Source organism: Meriones unguiculatus, chromosome 1 (assembly GCF_030254825.1).
Source record: "Meriones unguiculatus strain TT.TT164.6M chromosome 1, Bangor_MerUng_6.1, whole genome shotgun sequence".
In the NCBI taxonomy this organism is placed as follows: Eukaryota; Metazoa; Chordata; class Mammalia; order Rodentia; family Muridae; genus Meriones; species Meriones unguiculatus.
In genome coordinates, this window is record NC_083349.1 from 58,577,046 (window position 1) to 58,599,934 (window position 22,889).

At 44.8% G+C, this 22,889-nt stretch overlaps 1 protein-coding gene across 1 annotated transcript; it reads right to left on the reverse strand.

Annotated features, from left to right (window-relative positions):
* Nucleotides 1-304: 304 nt before the first annotated feature.
* LOC110552973 (cytochrome P450 2C44) lies at nt 305-22,580 on the reverse strand. The gene is made up of 9 exons (XM_021644655.2): nt 22,313-22,580; nt 17,385-17,547; nt 11,140-11,289; nt 10,297-10,457; nt 9,371-9,547; nt 7,921-8,062; nt 6,975-7,162; nt 2,251-2,392; nt 305-919 (listed from the first exon to the last, which is right to left on the reverse strand). Exons 1-9 carry the CDS (start codon nt 22,490-22,492, stop codon nt 738-740), a joined length of 1,485 nt encoding a protein of 494 aa, XP_021500330.1. The 5' UTR covers nt 22,493-22,580; the 3' UTR covers nt 305-737.
* Nucleotides 22,581-22,889: the final 309 nt, after the last annotated feature.

The window sequence follows — 22,889 nt, forward strand, 5'->3', positions numbered from 1 at the left end:
CCTCCTGCACTGACCCTCTTGCTCTTCACTCTCAGTCCCTCCCCTCTGACTGGCAAGAGTGCCCAGTTGTGAAAGTCAGAGTCCTAGTCCTGGATGTGGTCTAACGTCCTAAGGATGCTCCTTGGGCCACATGTAAACCAACGCCTGCAGATAGATGGCAGGGGTTGCAGGGCGAGCTCTGTGACAGTGGACCACCATTGGATTCTACCTCTTCATCTTAACCTCTAGTGGATTATCTATAGGCCAAGGAGGGGGATGTTTTTATCTTTTGAGACTTGAGAAAAAGTCAAACATGCAAAGAAACTATTGCTGGGGTGAGAATTTATTTTGTGAATGTGACACAAACCATATGATTTTAGGTGAGAACAGGAAAATATATGTAGGCCATTACATTAATTTCTCTACTGGAACAAGGACAGAGAATTAGTTTATCTCCAAAGCCACAGATGAAGATGCTCTGCTACTTGGTGGTGGTGTCTGATGAAGGGTTTCTGGGGCCTGGTGTCAGCTCTGCTGGGCCCTGGTTTGTAGAGAAGTTGATGGACATAGACACATTGCTTGTGTCCTGGGAGCTTACAAGACCCAGACCTTTATGTCAAGGTATTTTTAGATCAAAACAATGCCCGTGGTGGTTTTAATGAATAACATTTTTGTCCTGGGCAGTACTTAGCATAGAGACACTGTTCATAGAAAAGAGAAACAGTTACTTAGCTCTGGATGACTAAGAGGATGAACTCTTATCTAGGAACAAGGCACAGCTTATAAGGCGGTGGCACGTTGATGAGCCCAGTAACAACAGGCTTGATATCAAGGTCCCTCGGCTCCACCAGAGGCTTCAGGGAAAACTTCTGTAGAATGGCGGTGAAGAACAGGAACAGCTCCATCCGGGCTAAACTCTCGCCAGCGCAGGACCGCTTCCCTGCAAGGAGAAAACGCCATTAGCCCTCTTCATGTTCAAATGAGGCCTGAAAGCCTCTGATGGGAAATGCCAATCAGAACTCTCTGGAGGACAGTAGATTAACGCTTATCAAAGCACTCTAGGCACTACAGAGACAGCTCGACGGTTAAGATCACGGTCGCTCTTCTAGAGGGCCAGCTTCCCAGCGCCAACGTGGCGGCTCACAAACAGTTCTCTAACTTCAGTTACAGGGATGTAATGTTCTCTTCTGGCCTCCCCAGGCCCCTGCACATGCACACATACACATACACATCAATTTTTTTAAATAAAATTTTAAAAAACACTCTAAGGAAATATTCATCTTCAATGCAGTAACACTTCTAAGGGGTTATCTGTAGGAGTTAGCAAGGCTTGGAGGCCAGTGCTTGCATCATCATTTATGATAAGACTGAATGACACCTAGACCTGGCTCTATAGAGATCTGTTGAGCAAATCCTTATGAACCTACTATACAATGCAACTGGAAAGCATTTTTGTGGAAGATTAGTTAATATCTTTTATCACAGCATATATGTGAAGGCAGATTATTATAGACTATACAGAATAATCCAAATTTAATTTAAAAAACCTACCCTACACATTCCTTACACCATATCTGGATAAGACAAGGGGTCATCTCTGTAATGGGAGATGGCAGGCTGTTTTTATTTCCTTCCCTTATTCTTGTTTATAGAGCTTTTATGTTGGACATTTATTATCCTTGTAATTAGAAACAAATCACTGAATTGTTTATTTCTTGATTTATTTTTGCAGGCCTACAGAGCAACCTCTGCCTTTACATACTGTAGGCAACCAGCTCACCCACTACACTCTCAAGCTCCTTAAACTGCCAATCAAATAAACACAAGACTAACAGTGAGAAAGAAGACAGGCTGGCAATGTCAAGCCATTTTTGTGGCCTCACAGTAAATACAACTGGAAGCCAAATTTTGGAGAAGAAGAAAGAAGATGGAGGTTCTTTGATGGACTCTGGCTCCGAGAGCCAGAAGATTAATGGTTAAAAATGAAGACACTTATATCTGTGTTTTGGAAAAGTTAATATCACAAAGGAAAATCAACAGACAAAATTTGCAACCATGACCTACTTTGTTACAACAAGTGACATCTGAACTTGATTAATGTTTGTTTTCTTTAAAAAGCAAAATAGTTCTGGGGTGACTGAGCTGGCGCAGCTGGTGTGGAGACTATCTAAACTTGGGAAGTTACGACAGTTTGATTCTTCACACCAGCGGGTCAGTTACTCATGACATAATTCAGAGAAGCTCAGAGTTGCCCGAAACGTGTGTATTTACCAAGGGAGAAAGGAACAAAGTAGTCTGTCTTCTTGAAGCAGCCGTTCTTATCCAGGAAGTGTCCTGGGTCAAACTTCTCTGGGTTGGGAAACTCCTTATGATCCGACAAGATGGAAGATAGTAGCGGGAATACAGCAGTGCCCTGGAACCAAGAGATGGAGAGCACAGGGGTGCTTAGCTTTGCCTTAGCTCACAAGTGAGGACACCAAGGAGCAACGGAAAAGGGGGGAGGCACACGCTTCCCCGGTGTCTGTCTCAGGTCATAGCTGCTACACCCTCTCGTCTGCCCACATGACAGTGGTTTGTGGTGAGAGGGATGATCAGGTGCAAGCATCAGTTGCTAAAGATCTGAGGCTGCACTGTCCACACATACGCTTCACTGGAGAACTCACTCGTCCACACAGAAGCTTTTCTGGAGCCTCTGCCTAAGCCGAAAGACTGACTTTGCTGTGTTTGTTTTTCTTTCTGGATTCAGAGCCTTGGATCTATACAACCAAACCGCCATTTCCTTCACTTGTCAAATGGGGTCATAAAAACAGGCCTCGTAGGATTGTTGTGACTCTTAGATTCCAGCTTCTTAAACTGTGGGTCTCAGTCCCACAGAGTCTAAGAGTGTGTGTGTCCTGGTTAGTTTTTTTGTCAGCTTGACACAAACTAGCGTCCTCTGAGAAGAACTTCAAGCGGAGAAAATACTCTCGTCAGATTGCCCTGTAGTCAAGCCTATGGGCATTTTCTTGATTAGTGATTGATGTGGGAGTACCCAACCCACTATCGTCACACCAGTCCTGGGCAGGTGGGCCTGGGTGTATAAAACTGTAAACTGGGCAAGGTGGGAGGAACAAGCCGATTAGCAGTGTTCTTCCATGCTTCCGTTCCTGCCTTAGCGTCCCTCAATGGACCTGGGATATATAAGCCAAGTCTAAATAAAGCCTTCCCTATTCAAATTGCTTTTGGTCACAGTGTTCTGTCGCAGTGATATAAAGCAAACTCCAAGGGTGGGAACTGGACATGAGCTAGCATCGGTAAAAGAGTACACGAGGACCAAAAACGTAATGGGAGTCAAAGTGTAAAGAATCGGCGGCATTTCTGGCAGTGCTTATGTCATGTCCGCCCGCGACTGCACCGCCCCGTGGTTCTGAACACAGCACTCCACGGAGCACACCACACACCACACACCACCAAAGAAAAGGGGCTGGAACCCCTCCGCTGTATGCTACGGACTGTTATGTTCTTCCTATACACACATGGTTTTCTGCTCTTATAGGAGCAATGGTTTAGTTATGGAAAACAAAGGCTTTTCAGTTTTATTTTCCTTCTGTCTTCCTCCAGCCTGCAAGTCTAAAATTTAATGCATCTTTTTAAATTGTATTGTATCAGAAACGATGTTTGGTTTTAAAACTTGCTACTTGAGTCACTGACCTGAGTACCATTAAGACCTTGTTGAAGCAGGTTAGGTCTGGGATTAGGGCAGGATTTGCAGTAACTTCCAGAATGGCACTAAGCGTCCTGCTGCTTTTCTGTGCTGTAGGTTCATGCAAAGTGGCACTCTCGACATCGACAGTCACAAAACCAAAGTATCAGTTAGCTCTGACAATCGCCAGAGACGTTCTCCTACTTACAGGAGCAAGCAGTCCACTCATAGTTCATTCTTCATATAAAAAAGCCAGGCATGGTGGTGCATGGCTGCAGTCCCAGCACTCAGGGAGGCAGAGGCAGGAGGATCTCTGTGAGTTCGAGGACAGCCTGGTCAGAGAAACCCTGTTTTGAAAACCAAACCAAACCAAACCAAACCAAACCAAACCAAACCAAACCAAACAGCACCTAAAAGCACAGCCATCTCGTTAGTATGCAACTTTTGTTGTCTTTAGTACATTGTAAAATTATACATATAGCAAAAATGGTTTTAAATGAATTTATGATTTATCACCAGGAAAAGTTTAATGTGTATACGTATTTTGTACATGTATTTTGTACTTTGTACAGAGGACAAAGTTTCCCTGGTAGAAAGGGGGTGTGAATGGGGAGTGTTCAGGAAGCTCCAGTTTAGCGGACAAAATGTTACCAGTGACCACGGTTTACACCAGAAGCCCTGAGTCTGCCGACACTGCTGAGCTGTTTATAAACCTCATTTAACTCTCATGCCAACCGAGTACCACGGATGCTTTTTGGCTCACTTCATATAAACAAGGAAGCCGACGTTCAGACAGGAGAAATGCTTGCTCATGGCAGGCAGCACAGCGGCTCCGAACCAAGCTCTGTGTGGTCACGGAGCGCTCAGCTTAGCTGGCTCTTTCTGCGGTTCACTTTGTGTTTCTTTAAACTTTTAGGCAAGGATTGGAAATGATAATGCAATACCAAAGCACACAGAAGAGTATAAAGTAAAAATGTTTCTCGCCTGTTCTCTTCGATTATTTTCGACATTTATCTGTTTTTAGCCTCATGCCATGGTGTGTACGTGGGGGCCAGAGGGCAGCTCTCTCCTACCCTGTGGGCTCCAGGATTGGACTTAGGTCATCACTTGACAGCAAGCTCCTTTACCTGCTGAGCCATCCCATGGGCTCCCCCCTCCTTTCCCTGAGCTGACTTGTCATCGGCTTCTGTCTTCATGTGATCGCTGTTACCAGATTATAACTGTCCTCCGGAAGATACCTTCTAAAGTGACAGAAGGCATGCACAGCCCCCACTGTTTCCACACAGGTCTTGTGGTGTTCTGTTGCTTGCACAATGTTACACTTTATAGAAATAGAAGAATTTTTTTAATTTCCATGTTTAATGAGCATCTTTTTAAATGGAAATTCTCTAACCTTCAAATACAAAAATACATTACTTTAGTTTGTACTATGAGCCAGAGTTTCAAACTCATTATGTAACTGAGGCTGGCCTTAAACTCCTGATCCTCCTGCTTCCATCTGCCGAATACTGGGGATGTAAGTGTGGGCCTCAACATCTGGCTTTAAAAAATATATATATATATAATTTTGAGAAAAATCTACACGACAGATACGTTTTTAGCAGTGGGGGTGCTTTTCGGGTGCTTTGAATTTCTGTCACTGGTGTCATACAGCCTTCTGCAGCGGTTACCCTAGTTACTGCTATCAGCAGTAATACTATTCCTCAGGCAGGGCTCTGCCAGGCCATTCTGGACCACATAGTGCGTACTAGGCCAGTCACAGTGAAAGCCTGTCTCAAAAAAAAAAAAAAATCTTAAATATCTTGTCAATATAGGATAAGTTAAAACATGAACCCTTATAATTTTTTATTTTTAGTCTATTCCATTCTGTGAGTGTATTTTTATATATTTCATTAACCATTCATAATCATACATAAATTGTGTAATAAATTAAAAGGACTGTAGATTTGTGTTGTATCTTTTTTTGTTTGTTTGTTTTGTTTTGAGACAGGTTTTCTCTGTAGGCCCTGGCTGTCCTAGAACTTCCTTTGTAGATCAGGCTGGACTCAAACTCAGAGATTGCCCTGCCTCTGCCTCCTGAGTGTTGGGATTAAAGGCCTGCATCACCACCACCCAGTTCCTGTCACTTATTGTTTTAAAATTCAGTATCAAAATTGGAATCTGTTAGTTTGGTCCCAGAAAAAATATGGTTATTTTTATATATGTAATATAAATATATTTATATATGTAATATAAACAGGTAATTTTATTTGGAGATAACTGGTTTTCCTAGCCTAATATAGAATAAGTCTTTTAATTTATAAAAAATTGTATAATTTAGCATTCTAAACTTAAACAATTCTTTCATAACTGAAAATACCTTTAAATCTTTAAAATCTTGCAAACTTCCTGCTTACCCCCGAGTACTTTTTCTTAGCTGGTTTGGTGATGGACACCTGTAATCTCAGCACGCCAGGGATGAAGGACGAAGGACTGGAAGATGGAGACCAGTTTAGGTGGTAGAGGGAAAACTTGTTCTGTTAAAAAGGAAGGAGGGGCCCAGCGAGCCTCCTCCTCTGCCCTCCACAGTGCTGGGTCACAGGTGCTTGCCACGCCTGGCTTTCCACATGGATGCCAGGATGGGCACTCAGGTCCATGTGCATGCATCAAGTGCTCTCACTTGACTGAACCGCTCTGATTTTCTTACGACGGGTACCCTGGTTTCAGACCACTGAGTGTTTCTGCTTATAGCCCATGTCAGCTGTGTAGACCCCCATGTTAGCAGGCTTTTGCACTCATTTTTGTAAGACAGGAAGGGTGGTTGGAGTTTGGCAGTGTTTTGGTCACATTTGGTATCTGTTCTCCACCTTGTGTGCTATGGAGCCATTTACATGTAGATTCAGAAGTCTTGATGCCTCCCCAGCTTGCACAGACGGACTGTTGGGGTAGCAATGATCTAACTACTTTAGGAATGGGAAAACTGGCCTTAAAGGCAATGATGTGGCTCCGCATTAGAACTGTCACAGTGTCACCCCTTCTAAAACCCACCCTGAAGGAATCAGGTGAGCTTCTTAGCATCAAAGCCACTGCCCATTTAGTACAAGTCCTCTGAGAGTAAGAAAAGCCTGGGGAGGCTTCCGGACAGCCGCCCGCATTCTGCGAGGTCGGAGACAAGGCCCCAGAGGCGGCAGTGTCACTGACTCTGATTGTTTTGGGTGACTCTATCCTTCCTCCTCTCCAGCCACAGGACTGAGAGAGAGAGAGCCACTGCCCAACACCAGCAGGAACCATGGTGCCCCTCCCTTCCCCGTCATCTTTTCCAAACACATCTTACCTTGGGGATGACATAGTGTCTGAATTTTGTGTCCCGGACCACAGCATGGGGCAGGCTAGAAGGAAGGAGAGTGATGTATCTTTGGATCTCGTGCACCATAGCGTCGGTGTAGGGTAGCTTCACCTTGTCCGCCATACTGGGGGGTTGGTGGCGTCCAATGACACGGTCAAGTTCCTCATGAACTCTGTCTGTGGAGACGTCGCGAGGGTTACTCAGGCCTATGTTACCAAGATACTTGGAATCTCCTTCAGTAGGGTATCTACTGGTGTGCTACCCACCCCTGTCAGCAATCTCTCACCCATCTTCTGTAAACGGCCCTAATTTAGCTCATTGGCACGCACGCGCGCGCATACACACACACACACACACACACACACACACACACACCAAAACAAAACAAAACAAAAACAAAAACAAAACATGAAAATAGAGGAACTAGGCAACTATCTGGGAAAAGGATAGCAAGGAGCGGGAAGTGGGGGAAATGAATAGTAACTAAACACATTATATATATGCATGTAAAAGTCATAATGAAATCCATCGTTATATGTAATTAGCATATGCTAATGGAAAGAAATATAAAAGTTACATCAGAGCTAAGACTCCCCCTTGGGGAGTTTGGTGCGTTTTTAAGGTGGGAGAATAGAAGCTTGCAAGATGAAAGAGTTCATGTGAGGTCACACAGCTTGGCGTGGGCAGGTCCACGTGTAATTTCAGCATGGAGCCCATTGCATCTTTTGCTCACTCATGGCTCACCTTTTGTCCCTTTTTCTAACAGATGAGGTTTGAGATTCATAAGTCCTATTTTGAACGTATATGAAAATCTTCTCTTAAATGAAAGGCTTCTCTTCCATGGGACATAAGCTGTTCCCCAAAAGCAAAGCCCCTCCCACGGATCCCAGTGCCCTCTCCCTGTTTTCCAACCCCACCGCCTCAGCCTAGGTACCTTGCACCTCTGGGTGCTTCATGAGGAGCAGGAGCCCGAATCTCAGGGTGGTGCTGGTTGTCTCGGTGCCCGCTGTAAACAAGTTAGACCCACAGACTGCCAAGTTCTCCAGATCAAATTCAGACTTCTGGTTGTGCTTCTCCTGTGGTGGTAGAGAGATGGGCTCATGAGCTCAAGAGGGGGCTTCGTAAAATCCCAGCACACAAGGGGCCACTCTGGTCACTCTTGTCTTTTTTCGTTTGTCGAGCAAGACAGGGTTTCTCTGTGTGGCCATGGCTGTCCTGGTTTCGCTCTGTAGACCAGGCTGGCCTGGACCTCATACTGATCCTCCTGCCTCTGCCTCCCAAGTGCTGGGATCACAGGCATGAGCCACAGTGCCCGGCCAAGATTCCACTCTTAACAAGATCCCTTTTGTTTGCTGTGAATAGAGCAATACGTCACAGGGTTGAATCTAGTGTCCTCGGATCTCAGGTTAGCCCAGATACTGACGACACGTCCTCCTGACGTGTAACTTGATCTCTCCCCTTCGTCTCATAATGCTTTAGCAGAGATTGGGAAGTTAATGGGCAGGAAGTGCCCACAACAATGGCTCACATACGCAAACGTTTGGCGACTGATAAGTTCTTGAACCATATTTAAGGAAAGAGGCTAGTTGATAAGCTCTGTTTGAGTCCAGAGCAGGAAGGTCACTGTTGCACCACTGGCCACTTCCGGTTTTCTGCCATGCTCTTCTGTAACACTCACTATTGCTAGTGGCGCTTGTTTGCTCTGTAGAGCAGGCTGGCCTCGGACGCACAGAGATTTATCCGCCTTTGCCTCCTGGGTGCCGAGATTAAAGGTGTGCACCTCACCCTGATAGTTTTATTTTTCCTACGGAAGCACGTGGCCCTCCTAACATTAATCGGGATGGACAGGCTGCTGCAAAGGGCGCCCTTGGTAACTGGGATAAGTGCAAATGCATCAACTCACTCAGGGAAACCGGTGAGCAGTGGAAGGGACATCATCTTCTTTTCTCAGACATCTTTTTGGAACCTGGCTCTACAGGTCAGCCCTCCCAGAGGGGAGAGTGATCATTGTGGAAATAGAGCTGCCTGGCATTTTCCTCTCGTCTGTACGGCTGGGGGAAGCTTAACATGGACAGTGCTAAGTTTCAGAGCTCGGAAACTGGTTTTAGGATCTGGAGCTCTGGATGTGACTTACAGAGCCACACTGTTTTTCCAGTCGCACTGTGTTTCATGTTCAGTGGCTTTCCAAGGACAAATTCTATGCAACACTGTTATCAAGTATGCGTGACATCACTTACGGTTCATTTATTTATTTGTTTCAAATCCTTTATCCAGCAATCCATACAGTACCAGAATGACAAGTGTTACCTTCATGTACGGCCACTTCTTGCATCTTCGTGAGGCTGAAATGCATAAGGGAACCTCCCCCCTCCCTAGTTCTGTACCTCCTCAACCTTGCTAAGGAAACAGTCAACGTAGTCCCGAGGGTTAACAGGGTCCAGGGACTCTTGATGCTCCTTCACTTTTTCTAGAATGAAATTTTTAACATCATCAAGTCTTTTTGAGAATTCTTTGTGCTTGCCAGGGATATACTTCATGAATTTTGGCCATAGATTGTACATCTAAAAATGAAAGCAAGCAAACACAAAAACTGTCAGAAATTCATGTGTGAGGAGTGGTGTGGCTAGCAAACAGAAGGGGAGAGAGGACAAGCAGCATGCAAAGAGGAGTGTCCCTCTCATCTAGGGCTTGGCCTACCTCTGCTCAACCTCAGAGTCAGGGACTGAAAGGTACTGAGTGGCTTTCAGTAGAAATGACTGGGAATCTCCTTGACATCCTTCCTTCCTTCCTTCCTTCCTTCCTTCCTTCCTTCCTTCCTTCCTTCCTTCCTCCCTTCCCTCCCTCCCTCCTTTTTTCCTTCTTTTCTTTTCCTTCCTTCCTTCCTTTCCTTCATTCCTTTCTTTCCTCTCTCTTTTCCTTTCTTCCTTTGCTTCCCTCCTTTCTTTCCTTTTCTTTCTTTTTTTCTTTTTCTCTTCCTTCCTTTCCTTCCCTCCTTTCTTTCTTTTCTTTTCTTTCTTTCTCTTTCTTCCTTCCTTCCTCCCATTTGAAGTGTAGGGCATCAAATCCATGCCCTCATAAACATTAACCAAGTGTCTATGACTGAGCTACACCCCCATCAGACCAGTTGGAGCAAGCAGAGGGCAAACTTCCCTAGTTGCTGGGCTAAATGTTACTCATTCACTCAGCATACACGGAGGGAGGTCACTGTGCTCATAGGTCAAGGGAACGCAGAGCCTTTTACTCTGCAGCAGGCTTCAAGTAGACCAATGAGGACAGTGAAAAACATAGGCAAAACCTGGGTCTTACTTACCTGGCACCATATAGAGTTCACTTCACGAAAATTTTTATTTAAAAGATTCATGAGGGTGAGGAATGTCTGGTCCTTGTACTGGAAACGCTCATTGAAAAGAATGGAACAGATCACGTTGCAGGGAGCACAGGCCAGGATGAAGGTGGGGTCAAAGGGCTGAGCTGGTGGAAGAAAGAATTTCAACCCTGAGACTTGTTTGCCTTGCCCATGCCAGGCAAGCCTCTCCCACCAAGCTACCATTCCAGTGCCTAAACAATGAACACTGTAGACATCCTAAACTAGGATTTCAAGAACTGGCCTCTGTTCAAATTTACACATATGGTTTATTCCTCTAAACTTCCTTTATTTGGATGTGAGCATCTTCTAGCCATATTAATTAAACATATATAGATTAGCATATGCAGTACATATGCTGTTAATATATTCCATTAATCTTGTTATAGCATGAGATACTATATGTTCTAAATAGTATTATAATGATAACACATTTGTTATAATAATAGCAACAAGTAATATTATAGAGTATTTGCGATATATTGACTATTATGAAAATGTTTTAAAGGTATCATTAAATCTTTCTGTTGGGTTTGATTTGCAGCCTGATTTTTTTTTTTTCAAATAATGAAAGTGTATCTTAGAAAAGTTTAGTACTTTGTCCTAATATACATCTGGTAAAGTACCATGGTCAGAAATTCAATCTAGCTGAAAGCATTGGGGTGCCCTAACTAACAGTTTTGGGGATGATGTTCCTTTTCTGGCTTATGTCCTCATAGACAGGGCAGACCTGGGGCCAAAGGAAGCCTAGAGGAGGAGCAAGGATTAGGAGCAGGCTGTAGGTCCCACCTTCTGTTTTTTTTAATTCCTCCACAAGGCACCGGGCTTCCTCTTGTACCCTCTCCTCCAGGCTTCTCTTCCCCATCCCAAAGTTCCTCAGCGTCATAAGGGAGAAGCGTCGAAGGAGCTTCCATCTCTCTCCATTACTGAAAATGAGTCCTGGGAAAAGAAACAGAGCAGAAAGGGTCTTGTATCACAGAGGCCAACTTCCCTACAGCTCTACTCTTGTCTGTCCTGACTGTGTGGGTGCTCCTTGTGTAGACTGAGAGCTGGCAGTTCAAAGCACACAGAGCACAGTTCAACTGCAATGTGCACACCCACACACAAATATATATATAAATAAACATATATATATTTACATATGTAAATATGTAAATATTTTGAAAAATAAGAAACAAGGAAATGGAATGCAGCATGGTCCATGCAGTAATTTTTCAGTTTCTTCCTCTGCATAAAGCCCAGGTATGAGTGGGCAGTGGTGGCTCATGCCTTTATTCCCAGCACTTGGGCCAGAAGCAGGCAAATCTCTATGAGTTCAAGGCCAGCCTGAACAGAGCAGGTTCCAGAACAGCCAGGGCTACAGGAAGAAACCTTGTTTCGAAAAAAAGTAAAATAAAGCCGGGTATGTACCCCGATTTCTCACTTCTTTCAATGCACCATCAGGTTCTAGGGCTCTCCACCTGCTCATGTCCTCTCTGCCTTCACCACACATAACCAGCCACGCATGAAACCAGACTCGGTGATACAATGCCTATGACCCCAGCCCTCAGGAGGAGCGAGTGGGAAGAAGTAGAAAGTCACCCCTAATTAGAAGCCAGGTTCGGAGACTCTGATGAGAGAAGAGTGGGGTGTGCGGGGGTGCAAGGAAGAAAACGCAGGCCCTAAAGAAAGGCTGTTAAATGGGAAAAATGGGGTTTATTTAGCTCATAGTTCTGAAGGTTCCAGGGCATGGTGCCAGCATCAGCTCAGCTCTGGGACGGCCTTGAGAAGTATGACATCCCAAAGGAAGGGATATTAGAGGGAGAAATCACCCCTGCAGACCAGAGGCCAAAGAAAGCTGAGGTCCCATGATCCTCTCCCGGGGGCACACTCTCCACGGCTGTAGTGGTTTCTCCAGGCCTTCTTCAAAGTCCCACCCGGCTCAACTGTGAGCCAAGCAGAAACTCACAGGCCCTTGAGGACAAACCACACTTACACCACATTCATCTCCAAAGCAGTTTCTTTCCTCATTTCTCTAAATCTATAGTCTCTAGATCGTCCAGAAACTAACTTTGAGTAATATTGACACAAAAGCTTAACCTTTCCACCATTTGGTCTCTGGACTCGCTAACTCATCTGTGTTGCGTGGCACCCCTATTTTTCTCACCCTCCCCATTTGGCTTATTCTTCTGCTCCTGCTCTATTTGTGTACTTGGTTTCCAGCTGGTTTGAATGTATTACCATAGAGGGGTCCCAGCCTAATTGTTGTGAGAGGTTCTCAGCGCTGTTGAACTTCTGAGCACACAAATGACTGAGGGTTGGATTCTCCTGGTCTGGGAGCATATGCCAGGAAATAGGAGAGAGGCAGAGGCCAGCGTGCCTCCCCTCCTAGAGACAGAGTAACAATGAGCTATATGAACGGCACCCGGAATTTCTCATATATGCAACAGAAACACGTTATCCACAGTGGTACACAGATATACCTGCAGGCAAAATACATGTACACATAAAATAAAATTTAAATTAAAAAGATTTAAGGTGGTTTTTTTTTTTTTTAATACCAGAATATGATGTATCCTTGTGACACCTGCCATTTATTTTAGGCTGTGCACTTATTTATTTATTTTTATTTTTACTGTGGTTGTGTGTGTGGTGGGTGTGGGTACGTGTGTGCTACTAGGTATAGCTGGCACATGCTGGAAGGATACCGCTGGAGTCTGTTCTCTCCTTCTATCACAGGTTCAAACCCCATTGTTTTGCTTGGGTACACTTGTATCGCAGGAGCCACCTTGCTGGCTCCTAACTCTGCATTTTGGTGAATAGACAATGGCACCTAGTTCTGGGGATCAGACGAATAAACTGAAGGTTTGAATGGTTGCCACTAGCAGTGAGATAGATGTTTAAAGATCAAAGAGGTAGGGAAAATATTACCAGGAACTGTTTCAACAAGCTGATTAGCTGTGCACACACTGCAGCAGTACTGTGCTTGTTCAAAGGCAGCAGAAAGCCAGTTAGGATTTTAGCAGAATTCCATTTAACAAAATATTATTCACCGAATTGTTCCCCTACTCCCAAATACTTTGGTAAGCTAACCCCTAGTATCTGTGATTGTGACCTGACTTGGATAGGATCTTTACAGAGATAATCAAGGTGGAATGAGGTCATTAGTATAGCCGGACTTTTTGGCTATTTATTGGGTTCTTTTATCTACCACCTTTCTCCATTCTCACTCCCCTCTTCGAAACCCCAACACCAGGTAGGAGAGAGAAGGATAGAGGGGAAAGGGGGCATCATTATTTTTAGACTACTTCCTGCTAATTAGGAGCATTGAGTTCCTTAGGGCAGGGCTGATCTTCGTTGACAGGATATCCAATTTTTTCTCATCTCTGTGACAAACTGCAGCAAACTGCAAACCAACAGCAACCAGCAACAGCCGCAGCAGCAGGAGGAGGAAGTGGAGGAGAAGGAGGAAGAGGACTAAAAAGAGAAGGAGGGGAGGAGGAGGAAGGGGTGGAGGAAGAGGAGGAGGAGCAACCACCATAGCACCTCTGAGGCTCTAACATTTATATACACCCTAGAATTCCAAATGTCATACACTTGCAGAAACTATCCGCACCTGGCAAAAAATCACACTCCTTGCTAGAGTGTGAGGCAAATCATAGTCAGCTGTTGTGACAATTTGAAGCAGCCCATATCTCACACCTGGGATTAAAACAAAAACATTTCCCTAACATTTCTGTGTTTTTAAAGAAACCAAAACATTCTCGCTACACATTGGATCGTTCCTAACCCAATGTGGCTATCCTTATAAAATGGGGATATTTGCATATGCGCACACACACACAGATGTCATATGAACACGAATGCAGAGGTTCAAGGGGATGTAGCTACAAGCCAAGGTGATGTAGCTACTGCCAGAAAACCACCAGGAGCTGGAGGGCAGGGATGAAACCGAGTCTCTTCCCCAGCTCACAAAAGGAACCAGATTGCCATTGGCAGCACCTTGATTTCACATTTTTAATCTCTACCATGGGACAAGGTTCTTTTGTTTTAAGCCACCCTAATGTTGAGGCTTTGTGAGGGCAGAAGTAGGGAACTGAGACAGAGGAAAAAGAAACCATTAATAGCAGGGTTGTCAGTTTTTTCTTCAGAACACACAAGGTTGTAGAGGGAAGAGGTCATTGGTTCCTTTGCACTGCATTCAGGTGAGGGGCAGTAAGGAAAGTGGACAGGAAATTTGCAGGTCAGTCTTATAAAAACTGAATATTTTAACTCTCCCCCACCTCAGCTCAACCCAGCCCAGCAGCTCCCACATCCAGTCAAAAGTTAACAGAGAATCTGCAAAGCCCCTGAGCTGGAAAGTAACTGAAAGTTTCTTCCCTGAGGACTGGCTTTCATGGGACCAGAAGGCACCATGCAAGCTTCCAGCAGAGGGAAGCGATCAATAGTCCTGTCCGTCAATGGCACGTATGAAGTGCAACAATGAGCATCATGGAATGATAACCCTAAGGATGCAGGAGTGGTGTACATACCTTGGTGGTAACCAACAGCTCTATAATTGGAATAAGACCTAGTCAATAAGAGGGAAGTCATGCCTTGTACCAGGAATCTAGCCAGCCGCTTGGGGCTAGAGAAATCATGGATGTTGGAAGAGAGCGTACAAGTGGTGTTTTACTAAGTCAGCGTAATCCCTAACAACAATATAAACATTGTCTTTACACCCACAGATAGATGGGTGTAGTCCTTACCCCTCATCAAGGAAATTCCTTTGCATCAGAGAGAGACCACTGCAGAAAACCACAACCATTAAAGCACAAGGTTGTGGAGCCCAGTTCCAACTGATAACATCCAGAGCACAATCCTGTACCTAAAACTCAGGGACTGTTGTGGAAGGACAGGGAGTTCTCTGCGAGAGTCTGTCTCCAGGAATGTCAGAATCTACACCCACACCGTTTCAGCAACATGGCTGATAAACATGACCTGGGCAGGGACAGTGCCGATAGACATGCTAACGCTCACTGGGGAAAGCCCGGGAGGTCTCAAGCCTGCACCAAGAACCACCAGCAACTGAGGAAGGCTGAGAACTGGACAAATAGCCCTCCCCAAAGAAGAGCATGCCAAATGGTTAGCTGATACCACACGGTCAGCCCTGGAAATCCAGACAAACAAGTGACATTATCCAAACTGAGCAGGCAGTAGTTATGTATTTAGGTGCACACATGCACACATGCACACATGCATCACAGAGGTATGTAATAACAATTAATGAGAAGAGTGGCCATGAATTGAAAAAGAGCAAGGTAAAGTATATGGGAGGCTTTGGAGGGAAGAAAGGGAAGGGAAAACTGATGTAATTATATTATGGTCTCAAAAAATTAAAAATATTAACAGAGAAGGACACAGACAGACAATGCAATCAACTTGTTTTGTTCAAAGGAAGACTTGGCAGCTACTTTACTTGGACAAATGTACTTTGATCTTGAATGAGAATTGCCCGAAATCACTCCCCTTGTATAACTAACATGCCATATTAGTTAGGAACTCACAATATACTTTGAAAAGAACTATTGCTACTTACTGGGATTCAAAGCTTATAATTTTACATGACTTGAGAGAGACTTGTGTCTTCTCTTTTATTGTGTAACATTTGATTCACTTAAAGGAATGTGTGACGCATGTCTGAGTCTTAAAATACAATAATAAAATGGACTTTCTGCGAATCTGTACTCCACTGAGAATGAGACAGGGCTGGGACTGTCATGGCTACTCACAGACTGCTCTCTCATCCTCTGTCCTCCTTCACCTTCCACTGTCGCTGAAGTCACAGCAGCTGCCATATCTAGTCATCATTTGCTGTTGCTGCCACAGGGCTATGCCTCAGCCCATGTGAAGGGGCACCCCAAATGCTGCTGCTCTCCAATCCCAGCCCTCTAAGTGTCAACTTCCGTTACAGAAGCTTCTCCTATTGGTTTTGGCTCAGTCACGTTCACAGAACTGATTTACAGCCAACTTAGCCGGACTTGATGTTCATCTCAAAAGAGCTACAGAGTCTGTTCCAAATGAGGGCTAGCTGTGCCAGAAGATCAGCCGAGCAAGTGGAGAGGGTCGAGTCACTTGACAGTACCCTGAACTTCCGACCTCAAGAGAATGTAGGAGGCTCTTCACACAGAGCTAAGACACATGACCAGAGACTCATGAGAGAGAGAGCCCAGTTGGTGAAGTGCCTACCCCACAGCATGGGAACTCAGAGTCTGAGCTTAGATCCCCAGTACATAAAAGCTGGGTGTAGCCATGCACACCTATAATGCCAGCACAGAGGTGGGAGGGGCAGAGACAGGAGGATTCTTGGGGCTTGCAGCCAGACAAGCTTAGCCAACTGTCAAGCTGCAGGTTCTGTGAAAGATGCTGGCTCAAAAGAATAGAGTGAAAAGCAAAGATGACACATGACCTGTGGCCTCTACATGCGCACACACACACAGATGCACACACACAGAGATGCATACACACACACACACACACACACACACACACACACACACACACGGCTCCAATCAGGCTCATGTAATGAGACCTCAGGCTACACTCTGGAAACCAAGGCTAAGGTGATCTTCCCAGATGTGCTTCCTTCTTTAAAACCTCTGCATTTGAGATCCTCCAAGATCTGCCCTCCATTCCTGCTCAGCATGCAGTGAAACTGTAATTCTAAGCCTAGCACCTTCCCTAGTTCTATGAATTATTATTCCAATGATTGAACCTGAAGCAGTCATGGGAGCCCCCTGAATTTTAGCCAGCTGATAAGAAGTGTGGGTGATCTGGCACTGCTAAGTATCTGTCTGGCATTTGTAGTGAGGCCGGTGGAAGCTATGCCTCTCACCTACGGAGATATAGTTATTTGATAACTCCGGCCCATTGGCTTTGAAATCCATTGCAGCATTGCAAGCATGTAGTTAGTTGCTAAGTGCAAACAGACATGGAATAAGTTAGTCATCAGATCCCTTTTCCTGAAGTATTCCGGTGTCAAGGGAAGTTAGCCTGCCTTTTGGTTTCAAACATACCGTATCCCTTATTGCTGTCTTCGATAATGGGAAGAGGTCCTCTCCCAAGGAAATCATCACCTTGATTGAGCAGCGCTTCCTTCACCACTTCATAGCCATGGAGGACTACAGTAGGCCAGGATCCAAAGTACAGAGTGTAAACAGGCCCATACTCTTCGGCCAGCTGGAAGGAGGCAGAAGCAATTGTGTAAACGGTGTTGTGAAATCTATTGGAGGCTTGCAAGTAACAATTTCCATGGAGCTTGGCCTTTGCTCCATCAGTATCATTTTAGGAATGTAACCTTCAGTATCCAGCCTATTGTATTGGTTCCTTTGCACATGCAGCCTTACTCAGCAAATATTTACCAGGCATCTGTGCCATGTCTGACACTGCATACCCCAGGAGCCACTACAGAATTTAAAATTTAATGGAAATGATATATCTATTTGGGGTGGGATAGAGTCAGCCTACATTCTGTCCATGAACGAAAATGTCCTTGCGTGGCACAGCACGTGTACAATGAGTATACATGTGAAAACTTAAAAATAAACAGCCAAATACATGACATCTGCAATCCAAATGAAGTGCAGTTCTATGCCAGTGATGAAGAATGGGGGATAGCATTTATATTAAACTGAAGCTGAGTGGCGGTCGGAGGCCAGTCTGGGGTGTCAGTCCTGCCTAGGACCTTGTTTGAGGCAGAGTCTCTTTGTCGGTTGCTGCAGTATCGTGTCTGCCAGGCTAGCTAAACCACAAACTTCCCGGGGGGGGGGAGTCCCATCTCCGCCCTCTTGTGTCACTGTCAGAACACTGGGGTAGCAGACTCACACCACTGTGCTCAGCCTTAAGTGGGTTCCGAGGACGGGAACTCTGCTCCTCACAGCTGCTTGGCCACAGTTTCAGCCACTAAAGCTCCGACAAGCAGATACTTAAATGTAAATTTGTGTTTCCATAATTTGTTTAAAACCTGAGCATGTTTTCTCTCATTGGCGGGTTCTGTATCTCACACAGACACAGCATACACAGATGTATGTGGACAGATGATGTTGCAGTATAAGTAAACTGTCAGGGCGGATAAGGGAGACTAGTGGGAGCAGGGAGGGGAAAGGATGGGGAGGATGGGGAGGGATGGAAGGGGTATGTTCAAAGCACAGTATATACTTGCATAAAAATGGCCTTCTACAACCCAGCATAATAAAAAACAAAATAAAAACCAAAACTAAACATGAAGCCAGGGCAGTGTCATGTGTCTGAGCACTTGGTATGTGGAGGCAGGGTTGGGGTTCAAGGTCATCCTTGGCTATGTAGTTTGAGGCCAGCCTACCCTATTATTGTCTCAAAAAATTGAATCAAATCATACTACTCCCCAAAGTCTAAAGAGGTAGAGGAAGCAGCAAGAGAGGGGCTCAGGGGAAAGTTCATGGTCAAGTATAAGCAAATGTCACTGTAGCAATGCTCCAAAAGGGGAAAATGGATTGCTGACATAATCTGCAACTTAGGATGATTTTCAAACACACTTTCGGGCCCTGCAATACAGTCCAAAGCAGTCACTTGAAATTACATGATGGCTCAAATGCCAAGCAAACTGGTGAGAAATAAAATTAGATTTAAAAACCAATTTTGAGGCTAGAGATGCAGCTGAGGTCCTAGGTTTGACTGCCCTCAAGTCCATCGGCACAGGAGGATTCCCTAGGTTCTTGTCGGTTGGTTTTGGTTTTGTTGTTTGTGAATCCTGTTTCTAAGAGGCCCGAAGGTCTCACAACATCACTGTTTTCTTCTGGATCCCTGCGTTTTCTCCTCTGTTCTTCTTTCCCTTCTCCTTTATTCCTCCGCTCACCCCCCAGCTTCCACTGAAATGATGGAAAATTCTGTCATCTTGTACCACTCTTTTGTCTCCGTAAAGATGAGAGTACTTTTGGGATACAGCAGGCCAGGCCCTCCTCTCTCAACCCCTCTGGGAGGAAACGACTTTTCGTATCTTCCAGGGATAATGGAAGGACCGAGATTTCCCACTCGCATCCGCTGTGGCAGCAGAACCCGTGCCCACGCGCAGTTTTCTCCTACTTATATTAATGACTCTTTACGCGGAGGGTGGGCCCTTTCCCAGCTTGTGCCCTGGGTTCTAATCCCCGCCAGCGACAGGGCAAAGCACAGTCCTTCCTGGCAAAGCTCTGAAAAGTTGTCATATCTGCTGTCTTTACACTCTCTCTCTCCCCCATTCCTTCTTGTAACCTCAACGTGAGCTCTTAATGGCAACGCTGTGCTGAAAACATCTTTTCTGAGGCTCCCCTGAAAGTTCTACTTCTCTGAGTCTCCTTTTACTTCAGCGGGCATTAATGTTTGACACGATTAAAACAGTTCACTTCCTTTGGACTCTGAGACACCCCACTCCTTGGTGGCACCTCTCACCTCACTGGCTCATCCTGCTTAGTCCCCTTGAGACTTCTTCTCTGGTTGGTTGACTTCTTATCTTTAGTGGGGTGCTCTTGAGTTTATGCCTCAGTCTACCCATTCAAGTATGATCTCATCTAGTTTCGTGACTTTAAGTACATTCGGACTCCCAATTTTTAAAAATGTAAATTTGGGCTCTGCCCCCCAAATTTAAGTTTCCTCTGTTAAATTGCCTGCCCACATATTGACTCTGATAATTAGTAGGTCTAATTATCTAAGACTCAAGTCTAAGACTGAGCTTTCCCTATACTCTACCTCCCTCATATCAAATAAACAACAAAACCCAAAAACCATAGTCTCTCTCATCTTACTCTGGAGCAACCTGCTCAGCTGAAACTTAGTGACTATTCTTGATTCTTTATCTTGAACCTCTCATCAAGCCCGTGAACAGACCCTGTGGACTGTCTTCCAGATACAGTTAGAATCTAGCCAGCATCCCTCACCTCCTCTGTTCTTAGAGTAGTCCAAGCCACCATCCTCTCCCCAGGATTATGGCTGCACAGGTGGCCTGCCTCCTTATCATCTTTGCAATCTACCCCTAACTACAGGTCCACAGAGCCATGAAGTTTACAAAGCGTTAAGGCATATGACGTCACTCCATCTAAAAGTTCTGATGTCCTGTCTTTTGGACTAGGAAGAGGCTCACATTCTTACAGCAGCCCTGAAAGTGTCATGAGGGCCTATTCCTGCCCACGATATTTCATCTGCATTCACCTCCTGCATATGCTTTGACTCCTATGCACCCTCTCCTACAGCAAACTGGACCTGCCCTTTCCTGTAGAATGCACTTTTCTCAGGTTAACTTTATGGCTAATTTCTTACAAAACTAAGCTTATGATCCAGCAACTGTATGCCTTTGGTACCTCAAAGGAACTGATAACTTAGGACTACACAAAAACCTACACATGGATGTTTGTAGCCATTTTATCTGCAGCTGCCGAAGGTGAATGAATACTTAAGCTGTGGTAATTCAGACAGGAACGGTCTGCTAAGCTATTAGAGATGGGGAGGCACTCTCAGATGCCTGTTTCTGAGCAGAAGAAAGGTCACAAGGTGTGTGATTCATCTATATGACATCTCAGAAAATGCAAAACAGTGGAAGAACTGAGGTTGCCAAGGCAGCACAGGGGCTTTCTAGGACAATGAAACTGACATTTTGAGGGAAGAGACATACCGTTATACATTTGTCCAAGTCCAGAGAGGGGATTCAGGGAGAGCTCAGTGTAAACTTTGAGCTCTGGGTAATGATGAATTGACGAAGTTTCTCAATTTTAAAAAAGGGTCCACAGGTATGGGATGTAAACACGTGATACCGTGCACAGGTAGGAGCAGGGTCATTCAATTACACTCTAAAATTCACTGTGCTAAGAAGTCACGTTGGGCCAGTGCGATGGCTCAGCAGGTCAAGGTGACTGCCTCCAAGTTTGATGACTTTAAGTTTAGATACTTGGAACCTACATGGTGGAAGGAGAGAACCAAAGCTTTCAAGCTGTATTCTAGCTTCCCACATGTGCGAATGGCATGTGTGCTCGAGCACACAAACACACACACACACACTCAAACTGAATAAGTGTAATAAAACACAGCTTTACAAGTAAAGTATATTGCTGGACGCCTTTAACCCCAACACTCAAGAGGAGACAGGTGGAGAACTGAGTTGGAACTAGCCTGGTCTAGAGTGAGTTCCAGGACAGGCGGGCCTACACAGAGAAAGCCTGTCTTAAAAAGAAACAAAGTATATTAAAATGTTTGGGTTTTTTTCACCTCTGTTTTTTCTATAGAGAATGTGCAAAGACACAACTTGTTTTCATTCTGTCTGAGTCATCCTCATTAGAATATGCTTGTCAAGGGAGGGGATTTTTCTACTGTTACGCATTAATATTTCCAGGATCTAAGAGACATCTTGTCATAAAATATGGACTAATCTGTTCATCTAGTTATTTAGTGCAAAGATTTATAATCAGAGAAATATTTATACATTTATAAATATTTATATTTATTCTCAATCTTAAAGGATATATTTTTGCAGCAAACTCACAGAGATATTTTCACTCCAACAATAGCCAGAGCAGCCAAGCTGAGCTGTGTTAGGGAGAGTGTTAGAGAGACTGAAGGGGTCCTCTTTAGGAAGAGAATCACAAAACTTCCCACAGATAATTTGGTATAAAATAGTAATACACACTTTTACATTTGCCGAGCTTGCCTTTTTGGTGTTATATACTAACGGGGTCAGACTTTCACTTAAGCTGTGTTCTGATCCCAGAGTCTTCATATTCAGAAGCCAATTAGTACCCCCAGGTAGTTGAGGCCTCTCACTCTGCTGCTCTGGAGTGACCCGGCCCTAAAAGAATGAGGATTATTTGCGTTTCTGTAATGCCACAATGAATACCCCGAAGGGCCTGTGTGGTAAGCAGAACTAGGAAAGAATGCGGTAGGTCCACCAGCAGTGCGATCTGAGCAGTAAAGAAGCAAACACCCTCCGATGAAAGCCCCTTACCTTGGAAAGAGATGCAGGGATGTCCTTGAGGTTTAGTTGCAGCAAATTCCCAACAAGGGGAAGTGGAGTTGGGCCAGGGGGCAATCTCCCCCCAGTGCGCATTTTTGCCCACACTGAAAGGAGGCTAAGGCAAATCACAGAGACCACGAGAGCAAGCGTGGTGATTCCCAGCAGCTCCATTTCAGCCCCGGGATGTTAATACCATTTGCTTGTTAGGAGGTAAAGTGTTTGCAGAGCGTGTTCCCTGCTGGGCAAAGGCTGCTTGGAGTTTTGGACTTGGGGAAAAAAAACAAAACAAAACACGGAATGGGGTTGGGTTTATTTGCTGAAGCCTGAGATCAAGAAGGGCTGCTGCCTTTCCTTTACTCAAAAAATCTGTAACTTTCTTCGTTTTATTGTATGTATATGATGTGTGTGTTTCTATGCAGGTCAGAGGACAGTCTTGGATGCTGGATCTCACTCCCCACCTTGTCTGAGACACATTCTCTATTGTTTGCCTTTACATAAGCCACGCTATCTGGCCGCTGAACTTGTGACTTCTGTCTCCACCTTCCATTTTGCCACCTGAGCACAAGGA

Excerpts from the sequence above, each read along its gene's own strand:
- LOC110552973 (XM_021644655.2), bottom strand. The coding sequence starts at position 22,492 with ATGGAGCTGCTGGGAATCACCACGCTTGCTCTCGTGGTCTCTGTGATT. Across the intron at positions 11,290-17,384 it reads AGACAGCAATAAGGGATACG|GACTCATTTTCAGTAATGGA; the intron begins GTATGTTTGAAA and ends TTCTTTTCCCAG. Across the intron at positions 7,163-7,920 it reads GAAGCACCCAGAGGTGCAAG|ACAGAGTTCATGAGGAACTT; the intron begins GTACCTAGGCTG and ends ACGTCTCCACAG.